General features: G+C 39.7%; 3 protein-coding genes across 9 annotated transcripts in view; 2 read left to right on the top strand and 1 right to left on the bottom strand.

The window, feature by feature from the left end:
- Positions 1-693: 693 nt before the first annotated feature.
- LOC146465872 (enolase 4-like) overlaps positions 694-23,608 on the bottom strand; it is a 41,056-nt gene continuing 18,141 nt past the window's right edge. The window contains exons 8-13 of the mRNA XM_085128108.1: positions 15,766-15,828; positions 14,988-15,152; positions 13,350-13,475; positions 11,890-12,082; positions 10,535-10,602; positions 694-1,244 (exon numbers count right to left, since the gene is read on the bottom strand). Of these exons, the coding sequence (XP_084984234.1) occupies positions 1,044-1,244; positions 10,535-10,602; positions 11,890-12,082; positions 13,350-13,475; positions 14,988-15,152; positions 15,766-15,828 (816 nt within the window). The 3' untranslated portion in view covers positions 694-1,043. The remainder of the gene's footprint in view (positions 1,245-10,534; positions 10,603-11,889; positions 12,083-13,349; positions 13,476-14,987; positions 15,153-15,765; positions 15,829-23,608) is intronic.
- Positions 2,538-9,351, top strand: LOC146465874 (chymotrypsin-like elastase family member 2A). Of its 7 annotated transcripts, none has more exons than XM_085128027.1 (5): positions 2,538-2,974; positions 5,654-5,898; positions 7,230-7,458; positions 7,978-8,178; positions 8,863-9,351. In XM_085128027.1, the coding sequence occupies exons 2-5, from the start codon at positions 5,665-5,667 to the stop codon at positions 9,081-9,083; spliced, it is 885 nt and encodes a 294-aa protein (XP_084984153.1). In that variant the 5' UTR covers positions 2,538-2,974; positions 5,654-5,664; the 3' UTR covers positions 9,084-9,351. The 7 variants fall into 7 exon arrangements, with proteins under 7 accessions (XP_084984153.1, XP_084984150.1, XP_084984152.1 ...); XM_085128024.1 differs by having other exon boundaries at positions 5,625-5,898; XM_085128026.1 differs by having other exon boundaries at positions 2,903-2,954.
- LOC146465873 (adenosine receptor A2a-like) lies at positions 18,386-20,533 on the top strand. The gene has a single exon (XM_085128060.1). It carries the CDS (start codon positions 18,784-18,786, stop codon positions 19,732-19,734), a length of 951 nt encoding a protein of 316 aa, XP_084984186.1. The 5' UTR covers positions 18,386-18,783; the 3' UTR covers positions 19,735-20,533.

Raw genomic sequence — 23,608 nt, 5'->3', positions numbered from 1 at the left:
ATTCTGTCAAACATGAAGTCATATGAAAACGACAAAAAGGCCTGTTTTATATGAAGTACCAAATTCAGGGTTAGACAAGATAGAGTTTACACACAAGAATATGTTGAAGCGATACGTCACTCAGTCTCTCGAGCGAACTGACTGCAATGGCAAGTTTGTTTTGTCATTGACCATCATGCTTTGCGGCACTACATCGTCTAAGAAAATGGCGGCCATGGCCGAAGGAGTGAAAGAACGTCAGACCTCGTGGATTTCGAACCAAAGACATTTAATGATGTATATGCCATTACAGCGAAAACGATAAACGCCTATAAGACATCGACAGCGGAAAAAGACTCCGCTAGCGATGGCTGCCATCTTGTTTTTCCGGCCCAATGCACGAAAACAAAGATTAATGTCCGTTGTCTGTGACTGGCTAAAATGTTGATTCTGTTGCAAAGGCATATTTGCAACGAAAGCAGGAAGGGGCATCGTATCAATGCAAAGTTTTGTCCCCGAAACATGTCGCGAAGCCCACGTGGGGGGACGCGAACGTGTCGGTGCAACATGTCCCCCAACGTTTTTCAGCGCTTCGTTTTTGTCCCTGCAACATGTCCCCTCGTGTTTGGACACCTTTTTACTTGATATGGACATGATGTGTGGATATTGTCCATAATAAATAGGAAACACTCATGTGAATTTTACTATACACAGTTGATTTTCAGTGTTCATTGTCTATATTACAGAGGCGTGTGACAGAGTTTATTTCTCAAGACAATATATGGGGAATTTGTCGGGACAAAGCGAGGCCGTTGTCCCTAGGAAAGCGGTGTGCGTATTACTGAGACGTACTCCACTGATGATTTGGGACTCAGTTGTTATCCAATAACGGTTCTCTACTAAGCCAATTAGTGAACGATTGACAAGGCAAAAAACACAACATCTGCCATTAAAAGCCGAAACATTTTGTCTCTGTTTTTCACCTGGCTTAGCCAAACAAAGAAGATTGCGTGTTTGTGACTCGCCAAGAAAGCATTGCAGTATTTGGAAATGGGCAAAAAGTTTCACTTCTGTTCACTCGCCCCAGACTCCTCAGCCTCCTGCTCTACCACGTTGATAACCGGAAACAGGTGTTGTTCTTGTGACGCCAGGCGACCTCTCTGTTCCAGTTCCTGCTCGATCTCTTGTAACCGTCTGTATTTATTGACGTGTTCCGCGCGGACTGGACCACCGAGCTTCACGAAGCGCGCTCCAAAAGCCACAGCCTGGAAAATACAAGAAAGGCAATCACGTTAGTGAAAGTCGCTCGGTCGCACAGTAACTCTAGCCTCCTTTGATTTTGTAACTTCGTCGATTTCGTCGTTTTGTGTGTTTGCCTAGAAAACGAATTCAAAGGGACAGCGTCCGTACGGAAAACTTCGAAATTTCGCTTGCATAATTTCCACGCAATTTAACCGAAGGCCACTTAATACATGACTAACTACACTCTAAAGATCAAAACAGAACAAGTTGTTTGGAGATGAAGGATTACAAAGATGGAAGTGAATTGCAATTTTTCCAATATGTTATACAGAAATCAAAATTTGCTATTCTGACGGAGCTTTGAGCTTCCACCTCATTTTATTGTCTATTTTGTTGTTATTCCTTCAATTTCATTAGTCGCTTTTTTTAAGCGAAATGAATTTTAAATATTGAATGGTAAATAGGTTTTAATAGCTCTTTTTTCTACTTTTTTTAAACCTTGTAAATATCAATTTTGCTTGGAATTTCATTACTGTTGAGGATTTTTTCAATTTCAGATTGGACAAGTGAACCTCAAGAAATCTCCGAGACTTCAAATAACGAGCTGACTTAGTTACGTTTGTGTTTGTGATAAGTAGCATTAGCCCTATATATCTCGATCTTACCAACACCTTTTATTATTATTATTATTATTATTATTATTATTATTATTATTATTATTATTATTATTATTATTATTATTATTATTATTATTTAGCTTTTTATGCTGCGCATAAATGCGGGCAGCAGGGATGGCGCAGTGGGGAGAGCACTCGCCTCCCATCAATGTGAATCGGGTTCGATTCCCGGACTCGGCGTCATATGTGGGTTGAGTTTGTTGTTGGTTCTCGTCCTTGCTCCGAGAGGTTTTTCTCTGGATACTCCGGTTTTCCCGTCTTCTCAAAAACCAACATTTCCAAATTCCAATTCAATAATGTTGTTGTCCCAATACTGTTAAGCGCATTTGATCATCTTGTCATGCGCTATACAAATTTACAAATTTCCAAGTTTTTGAATAACCTGCCTAATCAGCAACGACAACCGTCGTCAAATAGGCCATTTCCGAGTTGCTGTGAACCTCACTATGAAAGCGAGGCTAAGTGCAAAACTTTTCATATGAAAATTAGTTTTGTTTGCATATGAATGAAAACTACTTTTCATAACAAAAACTTTGCACGTAGCCTCACTTTCATAAAGAGGTTCAAAGCAACTCGGAAATGGCCTATTACTGCTACATCACTTGGGAAGACAACTATCACCAGGCCTAAGGGGTCAAGGAAACTGTGGCCAAGATCTGGCTGCAAGCGCCTTCAGCAAACAAAACGGCTTCCTTTTGTACTGAGTACTCTAATGCATTTACACTTTTGGCTTTAAACATACTTTGGTGGTTTTAACTGGGGTCCTACGTTTTACCTCTTTAAGTCATAAATCTTCACTTTAATATTCGGTGTCTATATCGGACGTTCACTCATAATTGAAACCCTCAGATTAAAAGCGGCCGTCATCGTTTTATCGAAAGCTTTTCCGAGCCTTCAAACATACGGCAAGAGAACGGAATTGTGCATGCGCAGTTTCTAGCGCGCGCACGTATATTATTTACTGACGTCACAAAGAAGTTTAAAAGAGAGACTCGTTAAAACATTACACCTTTTTCGGAGGCCGACAAGGAACACTGCAAAACGAGCACTTTTGGGGTATAATTAAGCATATTGGCGTATCCTTTTGGATCCTTATATTAGAAGTTGGGATTTTGAAACCGTGTAATCGCTTTTATAATTTCTTATCCATTAATCGGTAAATTTTTCCCGGTATGGAAAATTCAAAACGCGATTAGACGGTTTCAAATCTAGTTACACCGCTCAAATGTGAACAGTACAATCTTTGACAAAGTGTTATTAAGTTTACAATTCACAACTTGTTCAGATTTTAAATGTGATTATTTGGTACCGGATTCCAGTCTTTCCCAGTGCAAATACTGTATTTTGTGCGCTGTTGTCTCATTTCAAAATTACGGGAATTACCGGAAAAACGTCTTTGGTGCTATTTCGTATCTCAGTTTGAATTGTTTCGTTCTACATGTAGAGCACCCTAGACGATAGAAACTTTAATAGTTTTATCGCTGTTGAATAAAACAGTGCCAAGTCGGTCAAAGAGCGGATAACTTTATCCAGCGGATAAAATACATTAGTTGGAGTAAATTTTATCCGCTGGATAGAGTTATCCGCTCACTGAACAACCGGGGCTTGAAAGGCAGATAGTTGACCAGCTGCAAAAAACTCGGGCTTAAGACAAGTAAAAAAAAAAAAAGGAATAGGAACAACAACAAAAAAGTAAGACACAAGTAAATAAAACAAAAAGAGCGAATCATAAAGGAATAAGGTGGAAACAAATCCGCCAATGAAAGGTCACCCACTCGACTTAGTGACAGTAACGGACAGAAATAACTGTTTCATAAGTGTGTACCAGTAACATGGCGGAAACGTAAAATACAAGGCCAAGAATTCAAGGTTTAATCTAGCAAAACAAGGAACGGCTGAGGAATCCTCTGAGAGAAATGGCCCTGCAAAGGATTATTCTGAGCTTCGCTGTGGCGATGTTTTGCATGTCATGTCATTTTGGGCAAGTTTGTTGGTGTTTTGGAACAGCAGGTGAGATTGAATATTAAATATAACGGTTTGGTTTCCTGTCAGTTTCGATTTATGTTATCAGTGTGAATGGCTTACACTCGAGACTCTCGGCTGTTTTATCACGAACGGTGCGTAACCCGACAGAGACTGGATTAGAATTGAACTGTAACGAAAGCATTAACCCTTGCATCAAATTCAAGGCCAGTTTACACGCTACGATTCAGTGACGATTCGTCGGCCCGTTTCGTTGACCCGACGGTTTGAGAGCACGACTGAGTCGTACGTGTATTTTCAGATCCGATTTACGGTCGATTCGCGACTAGTAAAAGTTGGTCCGATTCAGGAAATCTGTTGCAATGCAACAGATTTTTAACAAGTGGGGCCGATACTCTCAAAGAAACCGCCATATCAATAATCAAAATTCAAAATCAAAATCGGTTGTCAAAATACAACGATTCGCGCTCCAATGCTATCTATACCAGCGTCTACGCCGACTTTTAGATGTCTCACTTTTGTCGCGCCCAATGCAATTCAAGCCTCAGAAAAAAAGGCAATTGCGATATATTAGCGCAGCATTAAACGACATCGACACAAACAAAAAAGTAACGAAGTTTTCTTTAAAGAGGTAAATGGCCTTAAGGTCGGACGGAGCGCAGATTCGATCAGACTTGTTCATAAAAGAAGCTTTAGAGGCAAACAAGAAGGAGAAGTTATCTCTTGTCCATTCCGCACTCATGGAATTTAAACATTTAAATTCGAAGTCAGGGCCCGAGAGACCAAGAAAGCGCATGTTAGATGTCGAGAGCAAAACTTTCAACGGCGTTTAACCTTCCCTGTTTGATAATTAACTAAACAATTTCACTTGCTCATGGAGCACTACATAAATTTTGAATGAGTTTAACTGTTTGCAGGTATTCTGCCGGCAAGGAAATAACATTTTACCGAACGTTTCGCATTAAAAAAAAAAAATGTATGCTTTATTGAATTCCACATAACAAAACCGTATGGGATCCAGTAGAAGCTAGATAAACTTACTACAAAGACATTTGTCGAGGTGCCGTACATTCTACTAGTATGTAGGCTGGGGTAAAGTAACGGAGTTGATCAACAATAAAATGATCTTGCAGGTGGTACAGCCCAAACTTATCTTACTTTAAAAGATATAAAATCGCGTTCCTGGTCGCCCGGTCTCATTTACAATAAATTTCTGTAAAGAGTGTATACACCAGCACCAGCACACCGTGGCGCGATGGCCAACCTTTGCCATGTGTAAATGTAGATGTAGATGTAGTGTGTTTACGGCGGCCATCTTGTGGGAGCAAAACAATAGAAATGATTTTCCTTTTGGAAATAAATGTTATTTTTAGGGAACTATATTTCATTGTTTCGCTTCTCCAACATGGGCACCGTGATCACACTCTATAGCAACACGAAGGGCGACTTTGGGCGCATTCTATTGTAACTATCACGCAATAGGAGAACGCAGAATGGACGGTATTCATGTTCTTTTGGGACCTATTTTGTTTTCGGAATGTCCCTGATAGCAGAATGAACGGAATACGGTTTACTCCAAATAAGAAAAATTGCTTTATTTTGGGAATTGGTATCCTGTCCATTTTGTTATTCCTGAACTGGAATAAGAAAAGCTAGAATTTTCCCAAAAGAATGCACCCTATGTTACGTTACAGTTCATTTCAGTTGATTTTCTATACCGAACATTTAATTTTCGAGTTCCAGGCTCAACGTTAATTGCCTTGCTTACTTAGCATCGTGTGGTATGAGACCAGAGTGGGCAGAACAGGAAAATAACAAAAGGATCACTGGGGGACACGAAGCTAAACCTGGCAGCTGGCCTTGGATGGCGAACATCTTTGTTACGGGGCTGGGAGAGTACTTCAAGTGTGGGGCCGCTCTTATATCGGACCGTTGGGTCCTTACAGCTGCACATTGCACTGTTGCCAATATTGGACCAATGATTGTACCCGCGAGCAAATACCCAGAGATGTTGAAGGTAATATGCATCCTAACACAGTTAATCGTTTGCAGTGAACAGCAAAATTGATGACCAAAGTATTTTGACAATGCCCTTTAAAAGCGGAATTTCCTCGTCATGCAATTCCGCCTCGACATGTAATTCCACCTTCATGCAATTGTATTATGCTAGACAACCCTTGAAAATAAACCATTGCACACTATGATTGGTGAACTGTAACTCGGCTCTTAGCGCTTAGCTTACTATACAGAAGTCACCCAAGCAAATGGCAAAACTTTATTCTTACGAAAAGTGCTCATGATGAATAATTGTTGAAGGCACCTTTGCACCGTTATTAAAGCGATTTATCGGCCATTTGAACACGATCCTGTTACGATTAGAACAGAGCAGATGCGATATAAGCATAAAGTACATCGAAGCTCCCTCGGGGACCCCTTTACATGAAGCAGGAAGGTGGCGGTAATACCAAAAACAAAATTTCATCATGTAAACGATACTGACCCGTTGAAGCACAAAAAACTTTAAACCAACATAAAGGAATTGTAACGTGTGGGGCTTGCGCAACAGAACATGTTTGACGAACTTAAACGCATTCAGCTGCTCGGGTATTTACCGTCTAGACTGATGTATAGCGACTGAAGAAGTTTTGAGCTTCACTAACTGGAGGCTTTTGAGGCATATTGATATTCATTTGCAGCCGATACTGATCTTACCTTACAATTGTTATTATGGGTCGACACCCACTCCACTTCAAGACGGTTTAGTCAGGAAACTGGTCATAACAAGGGTGTTGGAAGGGGTGGGGGTTATCGAAGACACCACCTATCTCATGGACATTACCACAATCAAAGCGCTCATGGGGTCAGCATCGCTTTATTTGTCATGCGGTAGATGACTGGAACGCTCTCCCAGACGGCATTAGGAACATTTCCAATTTTTTAGTTTTTAGACGTCTTATTAGAAACATGTAGACTCTTTTATCGGTCTTACCCTTTTTACTGTTTATTTTTAGATAGCTACATTTGTAATTTCTTTTTTTGTATTCTTACGTTAGATTTATGCAGGGCCTCACTGAAAACCACATTTTGTGATGTGGGCTCCCTGTTGAAAGATCTTATTTATTATTATTATTATTATTATTGTTATTATTATTATTATTATTATTATTATTATTATTATCATTATTATTATTATAAAAGCTAGCACTTTCTTAGCTTTTCATAAGACACGACCACATCCGCTATGCTGTAATTTATATCGTGTCTAAATAAAAGCTTTCGTAATTAATATTCTTACTATGATTATGATTATCATGGTAATAAGTAATGTGAACTGATATTTTGATAAAGGTACGAGTTGGCGAACACAACATGGACAAACAGGAAGGGAGCGAGCAAGAGATAACTTTAAAAAAGGTGTACTTACATCCCAAGTGGGACATAGGAACAACGAACACGTCGAATGGTCTCCAGATTTCAACTAAACATGACCTCGCCTTGTTGGAGCTTAGCAAACCAGTGAAATTTACCTCAAAAGTGCAAAGCATGTGTCTTGACGATGGACAATCATTTGACGCTGGTAAGGTTCAACGAACATAACAGATCACTTCGTTTTTCTTTAAAATTTAAGAAGAAAAGTTCTCCACTCTACTGGAAAGGGAAGAAGTTATGTCGTCCATATATGGATGTAATCATTAACGAAAGGTTTTGTTTTCGTAGTTTAGTTCAAGCTATTTTGGCACACAGTCTATTGAAAGATAGACATGTACTTTGAATCAGTAAACGCTGATTTTGACCAGAACTCGAGTTCATTTTTTAAAATATTATTGTTTAAAGAAGTAACTCATGAATGCAATTTGTGTGACTGGCAGATTTAAAAATGGCCAACCTTTGTACCTAACTTTTTTGTTGTTGTTTGCAGTTAGTTCTTGTCTTTCAATTGTTATACGCTCTCCGGACAGGTTTAAAGCTTTATAAAAACGATAAAACATTCAGTCTAGACTCGCTTATCTGAAATTACCTGTACACGTTCTCTATGTAAATTATATCTTTGTTTTCTTAGTTTTATTTATCATGTTACTTATTTATTTTGTTGAAGGTAAAATATGTTACATTGCCGGCTGGGGGACTCAGAAACTCAAAGGCCCTCCTACGAGAATACTGCACGAAGCTGCTTTACCACTAGTATCACACGAGCAATGCAACGCCCCCCCGTCATACAGTGGTGTGATTACTGGAGACATGATCTGTGCAGGGTACAAACAGGGGGGTGTAGACACTTGTGAAGGAGACAGTGGGGGTAAGTTGTTGAATTTTGATCGGCGTTAAAGGCTGGTTTTACAAGGACATAAGCATAAAGATAAGCAAGTGAGAACAACAACAACAACAACAACAACAACAACTAAAATGCTGGTTCTAGTTGTTCAACGTAGGCAACTTTATCCACTGGATAAAATATTATTAGATTAATATTAATGTGACGTTAGGTTAAATATGTGGAAAGATACTGATAGAAAACAAAATATAACATAAGATGGCATAGCATAGCATAGAAAGGCATAGCATAGCACAGCACAGCACAGCATAGCATAGCACAGCACAGCATTGCATAGAAAGGCATAGCACAGCATGTAGCACAACACAGCATAGCATATCATAGAAAGACATAGCACAGCAAAGCACTATACAGCATAGCATAGCATAGCATAGCATAGCATAGCATGGCATAGCATAGCAAAGCAAAGCATGGCATACTAATAGCATAGGATAGCGCAGCATAGCTATATTATATCGACTTATCGGCTGGCTAGGGGATAACTCTGGGATAAAATAGAATTCCATCCAGGAGTAGTGTGTTAGCACGTCTACTTGCTTCATCTGATGAAACCGGCAGTTAAACGCTGGTCGCCTGGGCTTCATGTGGTCTACATACGACAAGACCTACCCTTACAAAGGGTCTGACTACTTTAATTCGTTTCCATAGGTCCTCTGATGTGTCAGGGAGGAGAGGGAAGGTGGTATCTAACCGGGGTGGCCTCATTTGGTCAAACGGGGTGCGGTGTACCGTACAAGTACGGAGTGTACACAAGAGTGATAAACCATCTACAGTGGATTTCAGAAATCACAGGCATGAACTTAAAACAACCGAACCTCGACAACATACCCCTGATAACAGAGAGACAACAAGACATATGGGACCGGTAGACTAACTCCAGAGACAATAATATGATAGAGATTTGGATATTTCTTTGCGAATTTATCTTTCAACATAATGTCCTTTTTAAAGACGTAAAAAGACTTTCATCAAGACAATAGAAATCAGCTCGTTGGGACTTAGTTTTAGGTGACCGCGACCGCTTAATAGAGGTGACCGTTTAATACAGGTCAGGATTACAGTAATTAAGGGAAGTAATTTTCGGGACTTTGACAACTGACCGCTTAATAGAGGGTGACCGCTTAATACAGGTTCGACTGTAGTTGCAAGGGGTTAGTTTGTAAAAGAAACTGTGCTGTTGCGTCGGTAGGGAGTGGAAACGAATAACCGCTCAAAACGTCAGCGCACGAATCTCTTTACGATGGCCTTATCAACTCTGTTGATAAAACCAAGCATTGCATTCGTTCAAAGAACGGATAACGTTGTTCAGCGGGTTTGTTGTTTTGCAGCGAATAAAATGTATTACTTGGCGTACATTTTCTCCGCTAGATAGCGATTTACCCACTGGATAAAGTAATTAGTTATCCACCCTTTGAACAACTGGGGTATGAATGCCACTGCCTGCATGATATGGCTTTGCCCATGCGCGAGGTACTGGCCATACAGCTCAGCTGTGAAATGTGACCATTGCATTCAGATGGTTTATTTTTACTTCTATGAAAACTGAATGTCTGTGAGAACGACATTTAACTGCATGAAAATAGTACAATGGGAAAGTAACGCTAGGCAGTAGAAATGTACTGTACTGCTCAGTGGCTTTCATTTGAATTGTCACACTTTAGGATTTTATCCAAAGAATCAGTGGCTTTCATTTAAATGCTCACATTTTAGGATTTTATCCAAAGAATCAAAAGTTAGAACCACTTTGTACAGAATAAAAAATAGTCTTTGCTTAATAGTTTACATTTGAATGGACACACTTTAGGATTTTATCCACACACTCCAACTTGACTTGAACAGCTTAACAAACAGCAACAAAGGAAAGTATTGCTCAGTAGCTTTCATTTGAATGGTTACAAGACTCAACAAAGAGATTGGTTCGCAGCACCTTAGTTGCGAGACAACGACACAAAACATTTCACCGTTAACATACAAAGAAACAGATTAAGCCGCAGTGTAACACCGCCATTATTTTTCATATTATTTACAAGAGACAAACCAGAAGGAAAAAAAACTTTACCCTTTTTGAAAAGAAAGAAAATAAATCGTTTTTCGTTTTGTTCAATTCAGGACCATATTATTGTATTGATACCAAAACTGTTCATACATTTTTTACTTGTTTATTTATTTATAACAGTGTTTATACAGTGTGCTCTCTCACAACATGGTGGTTTTCAGAGAGGCCCTGTATATAACAGTTACAAACAAATAGAGATTTAACTACAACAGTAATTAAATCATAACACATACTTGACCCTCTAAAAACGAACAAAAACCTCACCAGATCCACAAGAATAGAAGAAGGGTCCGCACACGGTCCGTCTGACAGCGCAAGAAGGCCTCCCTGGTCTGTGGAACAAGAACAAAAGTCGTATATGAACATTCCATGGATTCTGCACACAGGGTGGCTGCCGTGGATTGGAAGGCCTACGCGACAAGACCGCAAGGTAATATGGGTACTCTATTAATAAAATTACCAACCTCAGCTATGGCTTACCGTGTGGACAAAATCACAGAGGTGAATAATTTTAGTATTTTTTTTGTCTAATCTTATGGCACTGAAAAACGTGAAATTACAAAACAGTCACCCATACTACCTTTCGATTTTGTCACGTAAGTTCGAGGCCTTAAAATCCGACAACATTAATTAAAATAGCTGTATACATTAAAATGTGGGCTTATATCCAGTCAAAAGGACGTTGTAAGGGCCTTCTTTTCGGCGAGCCGAGGGCCAGCTTTCGAGGAGAGGGGAGCGGGAGATGGGGCGCTTGAAGGGATGTTATTACTGGAGGGAATTTTGCCTTTCAAAATGGGTTGGATTGAATACTTTACAAACAGCTTTGAAGCGCTTAAATCATCAAGCTAATACCTTGAAAAGGCTTACACTTACAGTCTGTGAGCTTATGTTCGAGCGGGCTTATTATCAGAAGGATCTTCGCGTCTGCAATGGGGGTGGGGGTTATTATTCCACAACAAGTGGACAAAGTAGAGTCGTTCTCACTTAATCACAGCCTGGGCATGTCCTTCACAGGTTCTTAAAATCTTGGCCAATCTTAGCTTTAACGTTCCTATAAACAATTTCTTCTTAAAACTAAAAGGCGTTACATGACTCAGGGTCTCACTCTGGGCTTGAACACCCATGTAAACGTAAATAGGTCCTCGACTATAACTTGTTTCTTATTTTTCTCAAGAATAGTAGGGGACGGGAGGGTGAAACACGCGACTGCGCGCAAAAATCACCTCGCGCGCGTCCCTTCTCCTCGCGCTGAGACGATTCCCACGCGTGCTCGGGTGTCTCGCCCGTTCTGCTATCCACGAGAAAATAATAATAATAATAATAATAATAATAATAATAATAATAATAATAATAATAATAATAATAATAATAATAATAATAATAGTTAATATTTGTATGGCGCAAATTAGCATGTGTATATGATCAAATGCGCCTAACAAATTGTATATGTAAAAAATAAAAAATTATTAAAAAGTGAGACTGTTAGTAATCTAAATAGTTCCTCAAGGCGCTACACTCAATTGAAAGAGTCATCACGATCGACCGTACTCTTACTCTTACTGTACTCTTACTGAACATTTTTTTCGGTTTTATCATGTCTGCTAATTTATCCAACTAACCCGCGACGGTCTTAGCCATTTGTCCAAGACCTGTGACAGTGTTAGCTTGGTCCACACTAAGAGCTACAACACTGCTCAGTTTCTCTGTCACTCCACACGCCAGCACACTAGCATGTTTTCTGTACAAGTCACCACCGACTATAAAACACTTTTCTCCAATCCGTTGATTGAGCTTTTTCCAGCCTTCTTTGTCCTAAATGAAGTAAAAGTTTACATGTTTGACAATTGTTTTTCGCAGGGAACAAATTAAAATCTTGCGATACCCACAAAGCAGACAATTTTGTAATTTATCACAACTATAAGGTTGCGTTCGATTGACCGTATTCCTGAATAAGAATAAGCGGAATGGCCGTCAGATTTCTCTTTTTAAGTAATTTGGGAAGACATTTCTGCTGACGCATGATAATTCGAGAGCGATTTTTTTACTCCAGTAATTCCAAAAACCTCTTATGAGGGATTTCTTGACATCAATGTACACTGTATGTATTCCTATTTCTAAATAGGGTCAATTGAACGCACCCTTAGAAACGAAAAGTAGAATATAAAAGCGGCTCATCGATACTCAGAGAATGGGGTTAGTTTCTTAAGAAACTGTGGTGCTGCGTCGGTGGGGAGTAGAAACGAATGTTTGGTTTATCAACAGAGTTGGGTTATTTGGCCACCTAAAAGGATTCGAGTGCTGACGTGTCGAGCGTTAACCCTTCGTCCGCTCTGACGAAGGGCTAACGCTCGAAATGTCGGCACTCGGATCCCTTTAAGGTGACCATATTACCTTATCTTCTCTTGATAAAACCAAACATTCATCTATACTTGAAATATCGATATTCATTATCGCTAGAAAATGAAATTCTTTCTATTCCTTCTGCACACATTGCGGTCCTACATTCAATAATTCTGTCTCAAAAAGTGACGTTCAACTAAGTAATATACACAAATACACCTTTGTAAGAAATGAAGATGCTGAAAGATGCCGTTGCGTAACCCTAAAAACATTGCGCGGCTACAATTTTTCGTGGAATCTTATTTTTACGATTTGTGGAAGCAGTCACGAAAATTAAACCCCGCAAATTTTCATGTCATACGGTAGCACTTGGGAAATAAGTACAGGCGGATATCGTTAGTTTTACTGATTTCGTTACTGTCACCGATGCTTAGTATCGGTTGTTTGGACATTGCCTTGCGATCACTTGAAGAGGCTGCCAGCCCTTCTACACATATTGATGGTTTGCATGTGACGTCATGGTGGCCATGTTGGTGGACAGGAACAATGACATATTTGTCCTCTGGGAGTTACCTGCCATTGTTATACAAACTTTGTGAACAAATTTTCTTTTGTTTTGTCCACCAACCTGGCGTCGATGCAAACCAACTATTGCATGCCTACGTTTACATCTTGTTTTCCCGTCCCCTTGGAGCGACCTCGGACTAGCAGAGGATCAGTGACTATCTTTTATACTAACCGAACTTCGAACTCCGTCCAGTATAGCAATGATGCCAGGATATCGCTCATGAAGCTCACAGTACAAGTTTATTACATCATCAAGACCTTTGAACGTGTTGGCCATTATCTCGTACTTCTGCTTTTCCTGTGCAAAAAGGAAGAAAGAGTTACAAATTATCATAAATTATCATAAATTTAATAGTTGGTAGCAGCTTAACTACTTAAACCCCGGATGGTATTTGCTATTCACCTCCCGGCAGTGCACAGGCAGCCCAAGCTCAATATCAGAAAACCGTTGAATTATAAGGATTTGTATGGGAATACAACAGATTTGTGTAAAATGGCAGAAACCAACATCGTTTTCTCAATAAAATCAACTTACCTTGTTTCTACTTGTATTCTTCGTCATTTATCAGCTTTTGAAGCCTATTCGAAGCGATTTCGGCGAGTTAGCGTCATTCGGGATTCCACTGTTAAGTGGAAAACAGTTCTCTGATATTGAGCTTGGGCTGCCTGTGGGCAGTGGAGACTCCAGGAAACTCAAGCAACGCGACGGCAACACCAACGATAACATCACTTGAAAATATAATTCCATTTTATTTGTGATACTTCGCGATTATTTCAACTCGTTCAACTTGAACAAAAACGGCGAACTAACGAGGAACCAAATCTGTAGAAAGAGTGGTGTTCAAGTTACGAAAGAGAATGAAAAATTCACCGTCGTATGCTGACCTTCTCCACAAAACCTTAAATTTGGTCATTTCACGTTGTTGTTTGCAGGGGACGGCTACGAAATGCATCAAAATTTAAAACGCACGTGCAGAGCGATTGTTTTTTCCTCATTGCGGCGTTGCCGTCTTCGTCGTGTTTTCGTAAGGTCCGTACATAAGTAACGACGACGGCAACGCCAACGAAAATGTCACTTGAAACTGATAACTACGTCGCGATTATTCCAACTTGTTCAAATTGTACAATGGGACCGAACAATCCAGGAACTTAATTGGTAGAAACGGCGTTCAAATTAAGAAAAAAAATGAAAAAAATTACGGCTTGTTCTCACGTTTTCCGCCTAACCTTGAATTTGGACATAAGACGTTGTTATTTTGCACAGGACCACTAAGAAATGTACTAGAAGTTAAAACGCACGTGCAGAGCGATTGTTTTTCCTCAATAAACCTTTCGTTTTGTTACCGTCGCCGTCACCGCTGCTTAAGTTCCCTTTTAAGAAACCACGACGGGAACGCCAAGGAAAACGTCACTTGAAAATACAAGTTCCCGTTACTTGTACTACTTTGCGATTATTCTAATTTGTTCACTTTGTATAATGTGGCTTAACTATCCAGTAAGAACAGGTGGGGACGGCGTTAAAAGGTGAGTCAGAGAATGAAACATTTACCGTTATGTGCTCATATCCTCAACAAAACCTTGATTTCATGTTGTCGAGTACAGCGAAGAAATGTACCAAAATTTATAACGCAAATGCAGGGCCTTTGTTTTTCTCATAATAAATCCCATGTGACGTTCTTGTTGCCTTCGCCGTATTAGCTTCTCCCTAATGTTGTCCTGGATTCAGTCGTGTAAGAGGTTTTTTTTTCGAAAATTGGTAAGATATAAAGTAGCTGCTTGCTATCTACTAGTTTGGTACACACTAACTCACCTGGTCATAAAATTCTGACGCGGCGCAGTTGAGCACAATGTGAATGTCATTCCCCAGGCTATACCCACAGGCGGAAACGGCGTCTTGTACAAAGTCCAGCGCCTGGTCTGGCTTGTCCATTGAAGGAGTGTAACTACCATCCTCAGTCACGCAGCGACCTGACGGCTGAAAACACAAACGTCGGACATGCTATCTCTAATCCCAAAATGGAGAAAAAATGCTTCCAGCAATTTAACTTGTGGCAAAACGCACATGCACGTGGGGAGGGCGGTTGTAACCGCGTAAAATCGAGGCTGGAGTTTGTTTCGAAAGAAACCTCGGTGCTTTTGATATGTTAATGAAAACTAGTTAGCATAAGATCAATACGATTTCCATGAGAAAAGCAGCGAGGTTTGTATCAAAACAGAGTCAAGGCCAGCTCAATAAGCCCAGGGCCGGGTTGTTCGAAAGCCGATTAACGCTAATCCACGATTAAAAGTTAATCGACGCTTTCATGGTCGCTCGTTAAAATGGGTTTAAAAGCTAACTTCAAGCTAAAGGTAAAGAAAAGTCTAAGTCAAAACTGAGGGCCGAAAATCTTTTGGAAGAATCTTTGTTGATTAGTTATTAAACTCGAGTCAAAGTTTGCATAAATCCAGGATTAGCTTAATTGGGCTTTGAACAACTGGGCCCAGAACTATAAAGTAAGCTCTGTACATAGTGCAAGCACCTAGTTGAAAATCGCTCCAATGAACCTGGATAACTGTTGTCACAAATGTCAAACAAACATATTACTTACTCCATATTTTTGTACAAGTACCTCCGCCATATGCTGGTGAATGTTGGTAAACTGATGTACCACCTAGAAAAAAGGACTACTCCGTCAGTCATCATGCAAACCCACCTTACGCTAATCTTCACAAGATTCTAGAACTGTTCATTGCAGATATGTATACCAAAGAATTAACTATTTACTCTTTCTCAAGCTTATTATGAAGAGCACTACCGTGAAGGTTTGAAAATGTGATCTAATTACAGTGTATCATAAAATTTGGTGAAAATTTGCGCGGAATTTCTCCAAGAATTATTAATGGTTTGAGAAGCTATATCACACACTCGAAAGAGTGTTTCATCCTATTTCCAAACACCTCGAAGTTAGTTGCAAAATCGAGGCGCAACTTCTCTGTGTTTGGAAATAGTATGAGAAACCCTCTTCCTCGTGTTTGATATATTACCCCCCGTCCCCAAGCTCCGATTTGGAGCTTTAACGCCTGAGGGGTACTCGATAAAGGTTTATAAATGGAGGCTCCGTACGGAGATTCAAAACTTTACTCTTTCACGTACCAACATTTGTGGAAATGGTACCCCATTGATATACATAAAACACAAAGTTATGACCTTTCTTTATACTTCAAAGATGAACCAAACACAGGAGAATACCCATACGTCCTTGGCACTGCAAGAATATCTTTGCATCGTAATTTCTTCCAGGAATTTCCTCTCAGTTTTTGCAACCTTTGCTAATACCTGGACTAAATTGTTACCCGTTCGGTTCACAGTATTGGTGAACCCTTTAAAACAGTAAAATTTTAAATTTAGCTATACCCGTTCGCACACTATGATGGTCAAAAAGGCATTCCTTTCAGGTAGAACATCCTCTAGACTTTCTCAAAGTCCGTTTCCACGAACTCGCCTCGCGATTTCGTCGCTCGCAATATATGCGCGCGAGTTGATGATGCGAGCAGTTTATGTGCGCGAGCTGATGATGCGAGTAATGTGCACGCGCGAGCTGATGATGCCAGCAATATATGCGCGTGAGCTGATGATGGCAGCAATATATGCGCGCGAGCTGATGATGGCAGCAATATATACGCGCGAGCTGATGATACCAGCAATATATGCGCACGAGATGATGATGCGTGCGCGAGCTGAAGATGCGAATAATATGCGCGCGCGAGGTGATGATGCCAGCAACATATGCGTGCAGTTGATGATGTGAGCAATATGCGTGCGCGAGCTGAAGATGCGAGTAATGTGCGCGCGAGCTGACTCAGGCTCACGCAAAATACCAAACAAGTCAACAATACAGCTCAAATTACAGCCCTGGAGCAGCCTTTCCTTCGGTGAAATTTCCTAAAAACTGGGTCAGAGGTTTCAAATGATTTGCTCTAGTTAGAGCTCAATTTAGACAAAATTAAAAAAAAAAAACTGCCTTTGCAATCCTTACCATGTTTGCTCTTAGAATTTTCTTGATGAGATTTTATCCACCTTTAAACAATTTCAGAAGATTTCACCAAAGGAAATTGAAAAAAAAAAAAAAAAATCAAAATTTCATACAGTAACACACTGGCATTATTTGACCAGCGGGAGCTCGAGGACACAGTTTTATGCTTGATTATTACATTTTGGGTTATTTCAATGAATTGGTAGAAAGAAAACAAGAGAAAACTGGCTTTCAAAGTGTACCATAGCGCGCGGCATATTATATGAGTGAAAACCCTGTGGAGCCACCTTAATTTAATAAGGACACCTCGTTATTACGGACAGTCCGATCAATACAATTCCCTAAAATCCATTACATACGGACACCTTGTCTTGACCAGAGTTTGATTGTCGGAGATGCCATAAAAAATCACTACTCTTTAGTTCTTCAAAGTACTGAGGTACATTAAAGTCACTTTTCTAAATGTGACTACTCAAGATTGTGATCGATGTAACCTACAAAACTGTCGCAGGCTCTTGACAGCTGACAAAAAATGTCGCCAGGACAAAATGCAAAATACAAAATACAAATTTAAAGCTAAAAAGAGAGATACTCGATAGTTATTACTGTTTGAAGAATGCATAGCTTTCGGAAGCAATTCACTGGCCATTAAAACAAGTGCTTTTCATTCTTTGGTCGAACCATGGACAGAGCTTTTACTGTTCTGGAAAAATGTAATTTCTACACAGTAGTAAGCTTGAGAAAGGCTTGTAATTTCGCTCCTTTTTTTGCTAGCGTACTTTTTTTGTGACCGACGTGATCATTTAGATGCCAGCTGCCATGTGCCTATTTTGTTCCAATAAGGAGAATTCGCACAAAACAAAATTAAATTGCGACGGTGTTCCATCATAATAACAGTTTCCTGGTTCCTAACTGGACGAGCTTTGATGCTTGTTCAGAATATGACATCTAATCATGAAATGAAAAATTCAAATTGGAAATAGGGTACAGAGTACCGAATACCATCTGTTTCACTGAAGCAATTAGGTAAACGATATCAAATACACTGTAGGCCGAACGATCAGCAAACCAATTTGCTTCAAGCGACAATTACATTAGAGAGAATCAGAATTACGTTTACGCCAAACGGAAAACGTGAGATTGGCCTTTATGTTTTTTTTTTTTCCTTTTTTGAAAAAAAAAATGGGTACATAGATGAGAATAGTGCAAATAATTCTGGCCTTTGATGCTAATGCAAAACTATTCAATTTTACCAAGGAAGTGAAACCAGTGCGAGACTATAAATGTTAGATAAACATGGTCACGTGATCATTTCTGACGTTTGCCGTACAGGTGTAATTCTGAATCTCTCTATTGTCTTCAGACGTACTCATATGTGTTGTTTTTGGCCGGATTAACTCAAAATGCCGTACGGTGCTGAAAAGTAGGTACGAAGAATGTTCCATGACAATCTGAGCAGCATCTGAGGCTTCCCAACACAGAGCGGTCAGTTTTTCACGATCAAGCTTTCCACGCGTAGATAGATCCTAAACAGACCATCTTAAAAACGTTTTATATTTAGCCGCCACGCGTTTTTGTGAAAAGCTGAAGTAGATGGAAGGCGGCGAAGATCTCCATTCGTCATACATTGTTAACTGCGTTCTCAACGCTTTCTTTTGTTATACCGCCATCATATTAAACAGCGTCACAATCTACGCCTTGAGAAACACTTCATCGTTACCAAAGCCTTTGAAAACAATGCTGCTGAGTCTAGCTGTCTCTGATCTCGGCGCTGGCTTACTGGCCCAGCCTTTGTACATCGCACTTTTTGGCATAGCCTTGACACAAAACATCGAAAACAATCGAACTTATAATACCACGTACATCGCTTTTATCACCATGCTGAACACATTCTCGCCCGTATCGTTTACTGGTGTGATGGCTCTCACCGTTGACAGATTCTTGGCCATTCATCTTCATCTCAGATATCAGGAACTAGTGACTCACAAGCGCGTTGTTGCTGTGGTGATTTCAAAATGGGTTTTCTGTGCACTTATTTCCTTCATTAGGTTGTGGATCCCAGAAAATATCAGCTACGCGATTTATTCCATCCTCTTCGTCTCTAGTCTCTTGACCACAACATCTCTTTACTTCAAGATTTATGCAGCCGTAAGACGCCACGCAAATCAAATTCAAGCTCAACAAGTAGCACAGAATGGCGAGAGAGAAAACGCTGCGAGGCAGAGAAAATTTGCCGTCGGAACATTCTTTGTATACCTCGTGTTTTTGCTTTGCTATTTGCCAAATACGTGTACTTTTATTGCCATTATAATCTCTGGAAGAAGTACAACCATACAGATTTGGCGGTTTTACACTTTGACTCTGATGTTTCTCAATTCATCCCTAAATCCTTTGATTTACTGCTGGAAGATGAGACACATTCGACGCGCTGTCATCGAAACGCTGCGGAACATATTGCGAAGCCCCCTGAACAACTCAGTACTGCATGGTGAACCAATTCACGTGGGTTTTACGATACGTCTTGGATGCGATCGACCTACCTGATGCTAAACCAACCAACCAACCAACAAACAAATAAAGCAATATAACCAAGCTTTAAAAACGCGTTGTAAGTTTTAGCTAACCAGAAGTTGCCAACCAGTCGGCATGGTAATTAGTTTATGGTGTTCTCTAGTTTTGCGGTTGTAAGTAGCCGTTTTTGTCTAACTTTCTAATTTTATTGAATCTGTAACACATCTTTTCTTTTTTTTTTATTTTAACTGACTTGTTGTAACACGTCGCCTTATAAATTCAGCATACTGGTTCTTTGATTACAATATTTCGATATTGGCCTACTATCACAGTTGACTTTCGCTTGAGAAAATGTGCATCTGATCACAGTTTAATCAGTTGGGACACTTTAGAGATCAAAAACTGACGAAAAACGGTTGATGAGGGAAAGCTGATGAAACATTGGCCGTTATTGCACGCGCTTTGACAGATGAAGAAGGAAAAAAACGCCTAAAACCAAGCGTGAAAAATACAATTTATTGACGGGATTTTACGAGTGCAAAACTTAAACTAAATCGAGTAACGTTTTAGTATTCACTACCGTTAAAAGAACGCCTCAAATGAATTCAATTGTAACGATTTCATGGGTTAAAAAATAGATAATTTTGAATTCATAAAAATAAGACGAATCAGGGTGACTGGTACTAATCTGCTCCAATAGACAGTTCGTAATGACACTGGGCAACCGTTTTGGCTATTGTCAGCGAAAAAAAAAGCCTTTTTTGACACAAGAAGTGAAATCTGTGCACACATACTCAAAGAGAAAATTGAAATTGCGTGGTGGGACTCAATAACAAGCAGTTTCCGGCCTCCTAATTAGACTTTATTCGCAACGCTCATTTTAAGCCTTGTTTTAAAAATCCACATTCAAAACATCAGGTGTGTTTCGACAAGATTGAAATGAGATATCTATGACAATCTGTTGTACGGAAGCAAATATCCAGTTCCTAGTTGGAAATCAGTAGGCGGTGCTTCCAATATTGCCAACAACAAAACACATAAGCTGTACCATCAACAAACAATTCAAATTTAAAATCGGTCGGTGTACCAAGATTTTCAGCGGAAAAACAAATTTATGAGCCATACAATCGAACGATGCAACAACCAGCAGAGTGCTACTACGAAGTCAAACGTAGTGTACAATTTAAAACCATGCCATTGAAAAAACTCATTTGACCTCGTTGTTTATTCCATTCATATAAAGCCGAGCCAAGTATTGATCAAAAGCGTCCACCGCCGCTACAGAAGTGTATCCTTCCAAGGCCTGAACTGGTTCAAAAACAAATACAATCCTACTCATTCAAATAGATCTTCATGCATGCAGAAACCACTCTCTCGTGGCCATGCTAGAATTTTAATATATCGAAATTGGACTATCACCACTTTTCAACTACGTTGTTCACTCGCAAACGAAAATTCAAACTGTACATCTGGCCCCGGTTGTTCAAAGAGCGTATAATTTTATCCACTGGATAGGTTGCTATGCGGCAAATAAATGTATGCAAGAATTTCCCTATGGCCCTATAATTTGTGTATAGAGTAGACGCGTATGTCTAATTTATGTATCATGATGGGATTGTGTGGATAACTTGCCTGCCAGAAGCGTTGTTTGGTATACATTTGCACCACTGGATAGTGACTTATCCACTGGATAAAGTTATCCGCCCTTTGAACAACTGCAGCCTGCACTTGTCGAGATTTCATTTTAATTTTGTTTATTAGGAAAAAAGTAAACCCAATGACAAATAAAAATCAAGTGTTCGATTTTGATTAAAACTGTTTGGACGGAAGATGCACAGACCCTTGTGATTTTTCCTATCGTCAGCGCAAAAAGGTTATTTTGACACAATGTGTGAAAATTGCACACAGACTCTTACACAAAGACAAAAATTAAGAAATATAGATATTTTAATGAGCAGCGTTATATTCACGACCAAAACTGAAATAAGATATTATCTGTGACTGTCTGTCTTACACAGGTACACATCAGCAAATCATGCACTTTGTGTATAAGCGACCATTACTGAAATGTATCGGGTTCCATGAGCCTCTGGCTTGGGAGATTGCGCAAGCACTCCCCGTGTTATTGACATTAGGGACCTTCAGATTTGACTACGAGTACGAGATTGAGTACGAGTACGACTCTTCCAATCTAGTTTGCGTGGTTTAGCAAGCCGCTTGTCACACCAGTCTTGTTTCTAGGGTCTCCTTATCTGCTGGTAAACAACGGGAAGGGGCGTGAGTTCTGGGGATGTGACTCATTTGAAATTTGAAAGTCGTACTCGTACTCAATCTCGGACTCGTACTCTGATCTGAAGGTAGGCTCGATTTCCGCCGCTCTCTCGAGTCCGGTCTTCGTTCCTCCCCGAGAGGGAGGAGCGCGGGCTCGTTTCCCGAACAGCGGCTGGAAATCGAGCCTAATCTGAAGGTCGCTATTAAATAAATTACTTCACTTAAGCTCACTTTTTCTGGATTAATCTAAACTGTTGGAAAGTTCAACAGAGGAGCACAGCGAGAGGTCCCTGATCCGGAACAGATAGACGACAAATCTGCACATCGGAGCACGAAAAAGCGAAACCATATCTCTGAACGGGATATTTAGCCCATTTTTAGTGATGTTCCATTGGTTTTAATTACGTGTCGGTCAATTCTGGTCGTTTTCTCAAGTTTTGCGGAAATGTGGAAATCCAAAATGGCCGCCATTTGAAAATCATGACGTAATTCCAACGTCATATGACTTTATCAACTGCCCGCTAATATCTTTGTACATTTATTTGTCATCCAAGTGTCGTTGTCATAGTTTTCATTTTCCCGTCTACAGAGGTCGAAAAAAATCCCGGGCTACATAGGTAAAAGAAACTTTCCACCTGCTTCGCGCAAAACAACACCAACAATACAAAAAAGAAAAAAAAGCCATATAAAATTGTATGCTTAAAGGGAAGTATCGCGCAAATTTGATGTTATTTCAAAACCCAATAATGTTTGTCTGTCAACAGAAACATAAAATAATTGTCTAGTTTTGTTATAAATTATCTCCCTATAGTGCAATAAAACTGTCGATTAGTGCCTCTGGCTAGAGACAGAGTAGGTCGGAATGGATTGAAACTTGAAAAATGTTAGGCTAACGTTTTTCAAGTTTCCGCTTTTTTTTTCAAAATGCGCTAGAACAAATCACGAGTTGCTCTTTTCAAGAATTGAGTTCATCTCTTTCCTCTCTTTGTTCTAAAATTGTTTTGTAGCTATGTGAAAGTCTTATTTCACCATTTTTAACAAAACAGGTCAAAAACTCCAAGGGACTTCCCCTTTAAGTACGTTCTTCTCAATATAAGAGATTCGATTAGTTGGTGGTCTGACGAAATACCCTTGACTGCTTTTTTGTTGATATCTCTTTTGAAACAATCAAACAAAGAGAAAACAGACAAAAAGGCGTCAACATTTCGAAGCCTTCATCGCGATTACGTTATTTTCTTTTTTGGTATATGCTTCTCAAACTCACTAATAATTCATCGAGAGAAAACAAAGAAAATCACTACTGTGACTGTGGTTTGGATATGTGTTCCTAATTACCATAAAATTTTGCCAACTTTCTCTGAGAGTTATTGATCATTTGAGAAGCGATATCAAACACTCGAAATTGTGTTTCATCAGATATCCAAACAGCTCGAAGTCATTTAAAAACAACTCGGCTGCGTCTCGTTTTTTCAACCTACTTCTCAGTGTTTAGATATCTGATGAAAAACACCTTCTCGTGTTTGATACTTAGTACGTCTTTTGACCACATATAACAGTCCAATGTAATCAATGGCCACCATTTGGAAATGGGTAGTACTCTACAGGAATTTTTTTTATCTATAATTGTGATGTCGTT

This window comes from Pavona decussata, unplaced genomic scaffold (assembly GCF_977016875.1).
Source record: "Pavona decussata unplaced genomic scaffold, jaPavDecu1.1 SCAFFOLD_155, whole genome shotgun sequence".
In the NCBI taxonomy this organism is placed as follows: Eukaryota; Metazoa; Cnidaria; class Anthozoa; order Scleractinia; family Agariciidae; genus Pavona; species Pavona decussata.
Note: the sequence above shows the minus strand (reverse complement) of the source record. Positions and strands in the feature narration are given on the sequence as shown.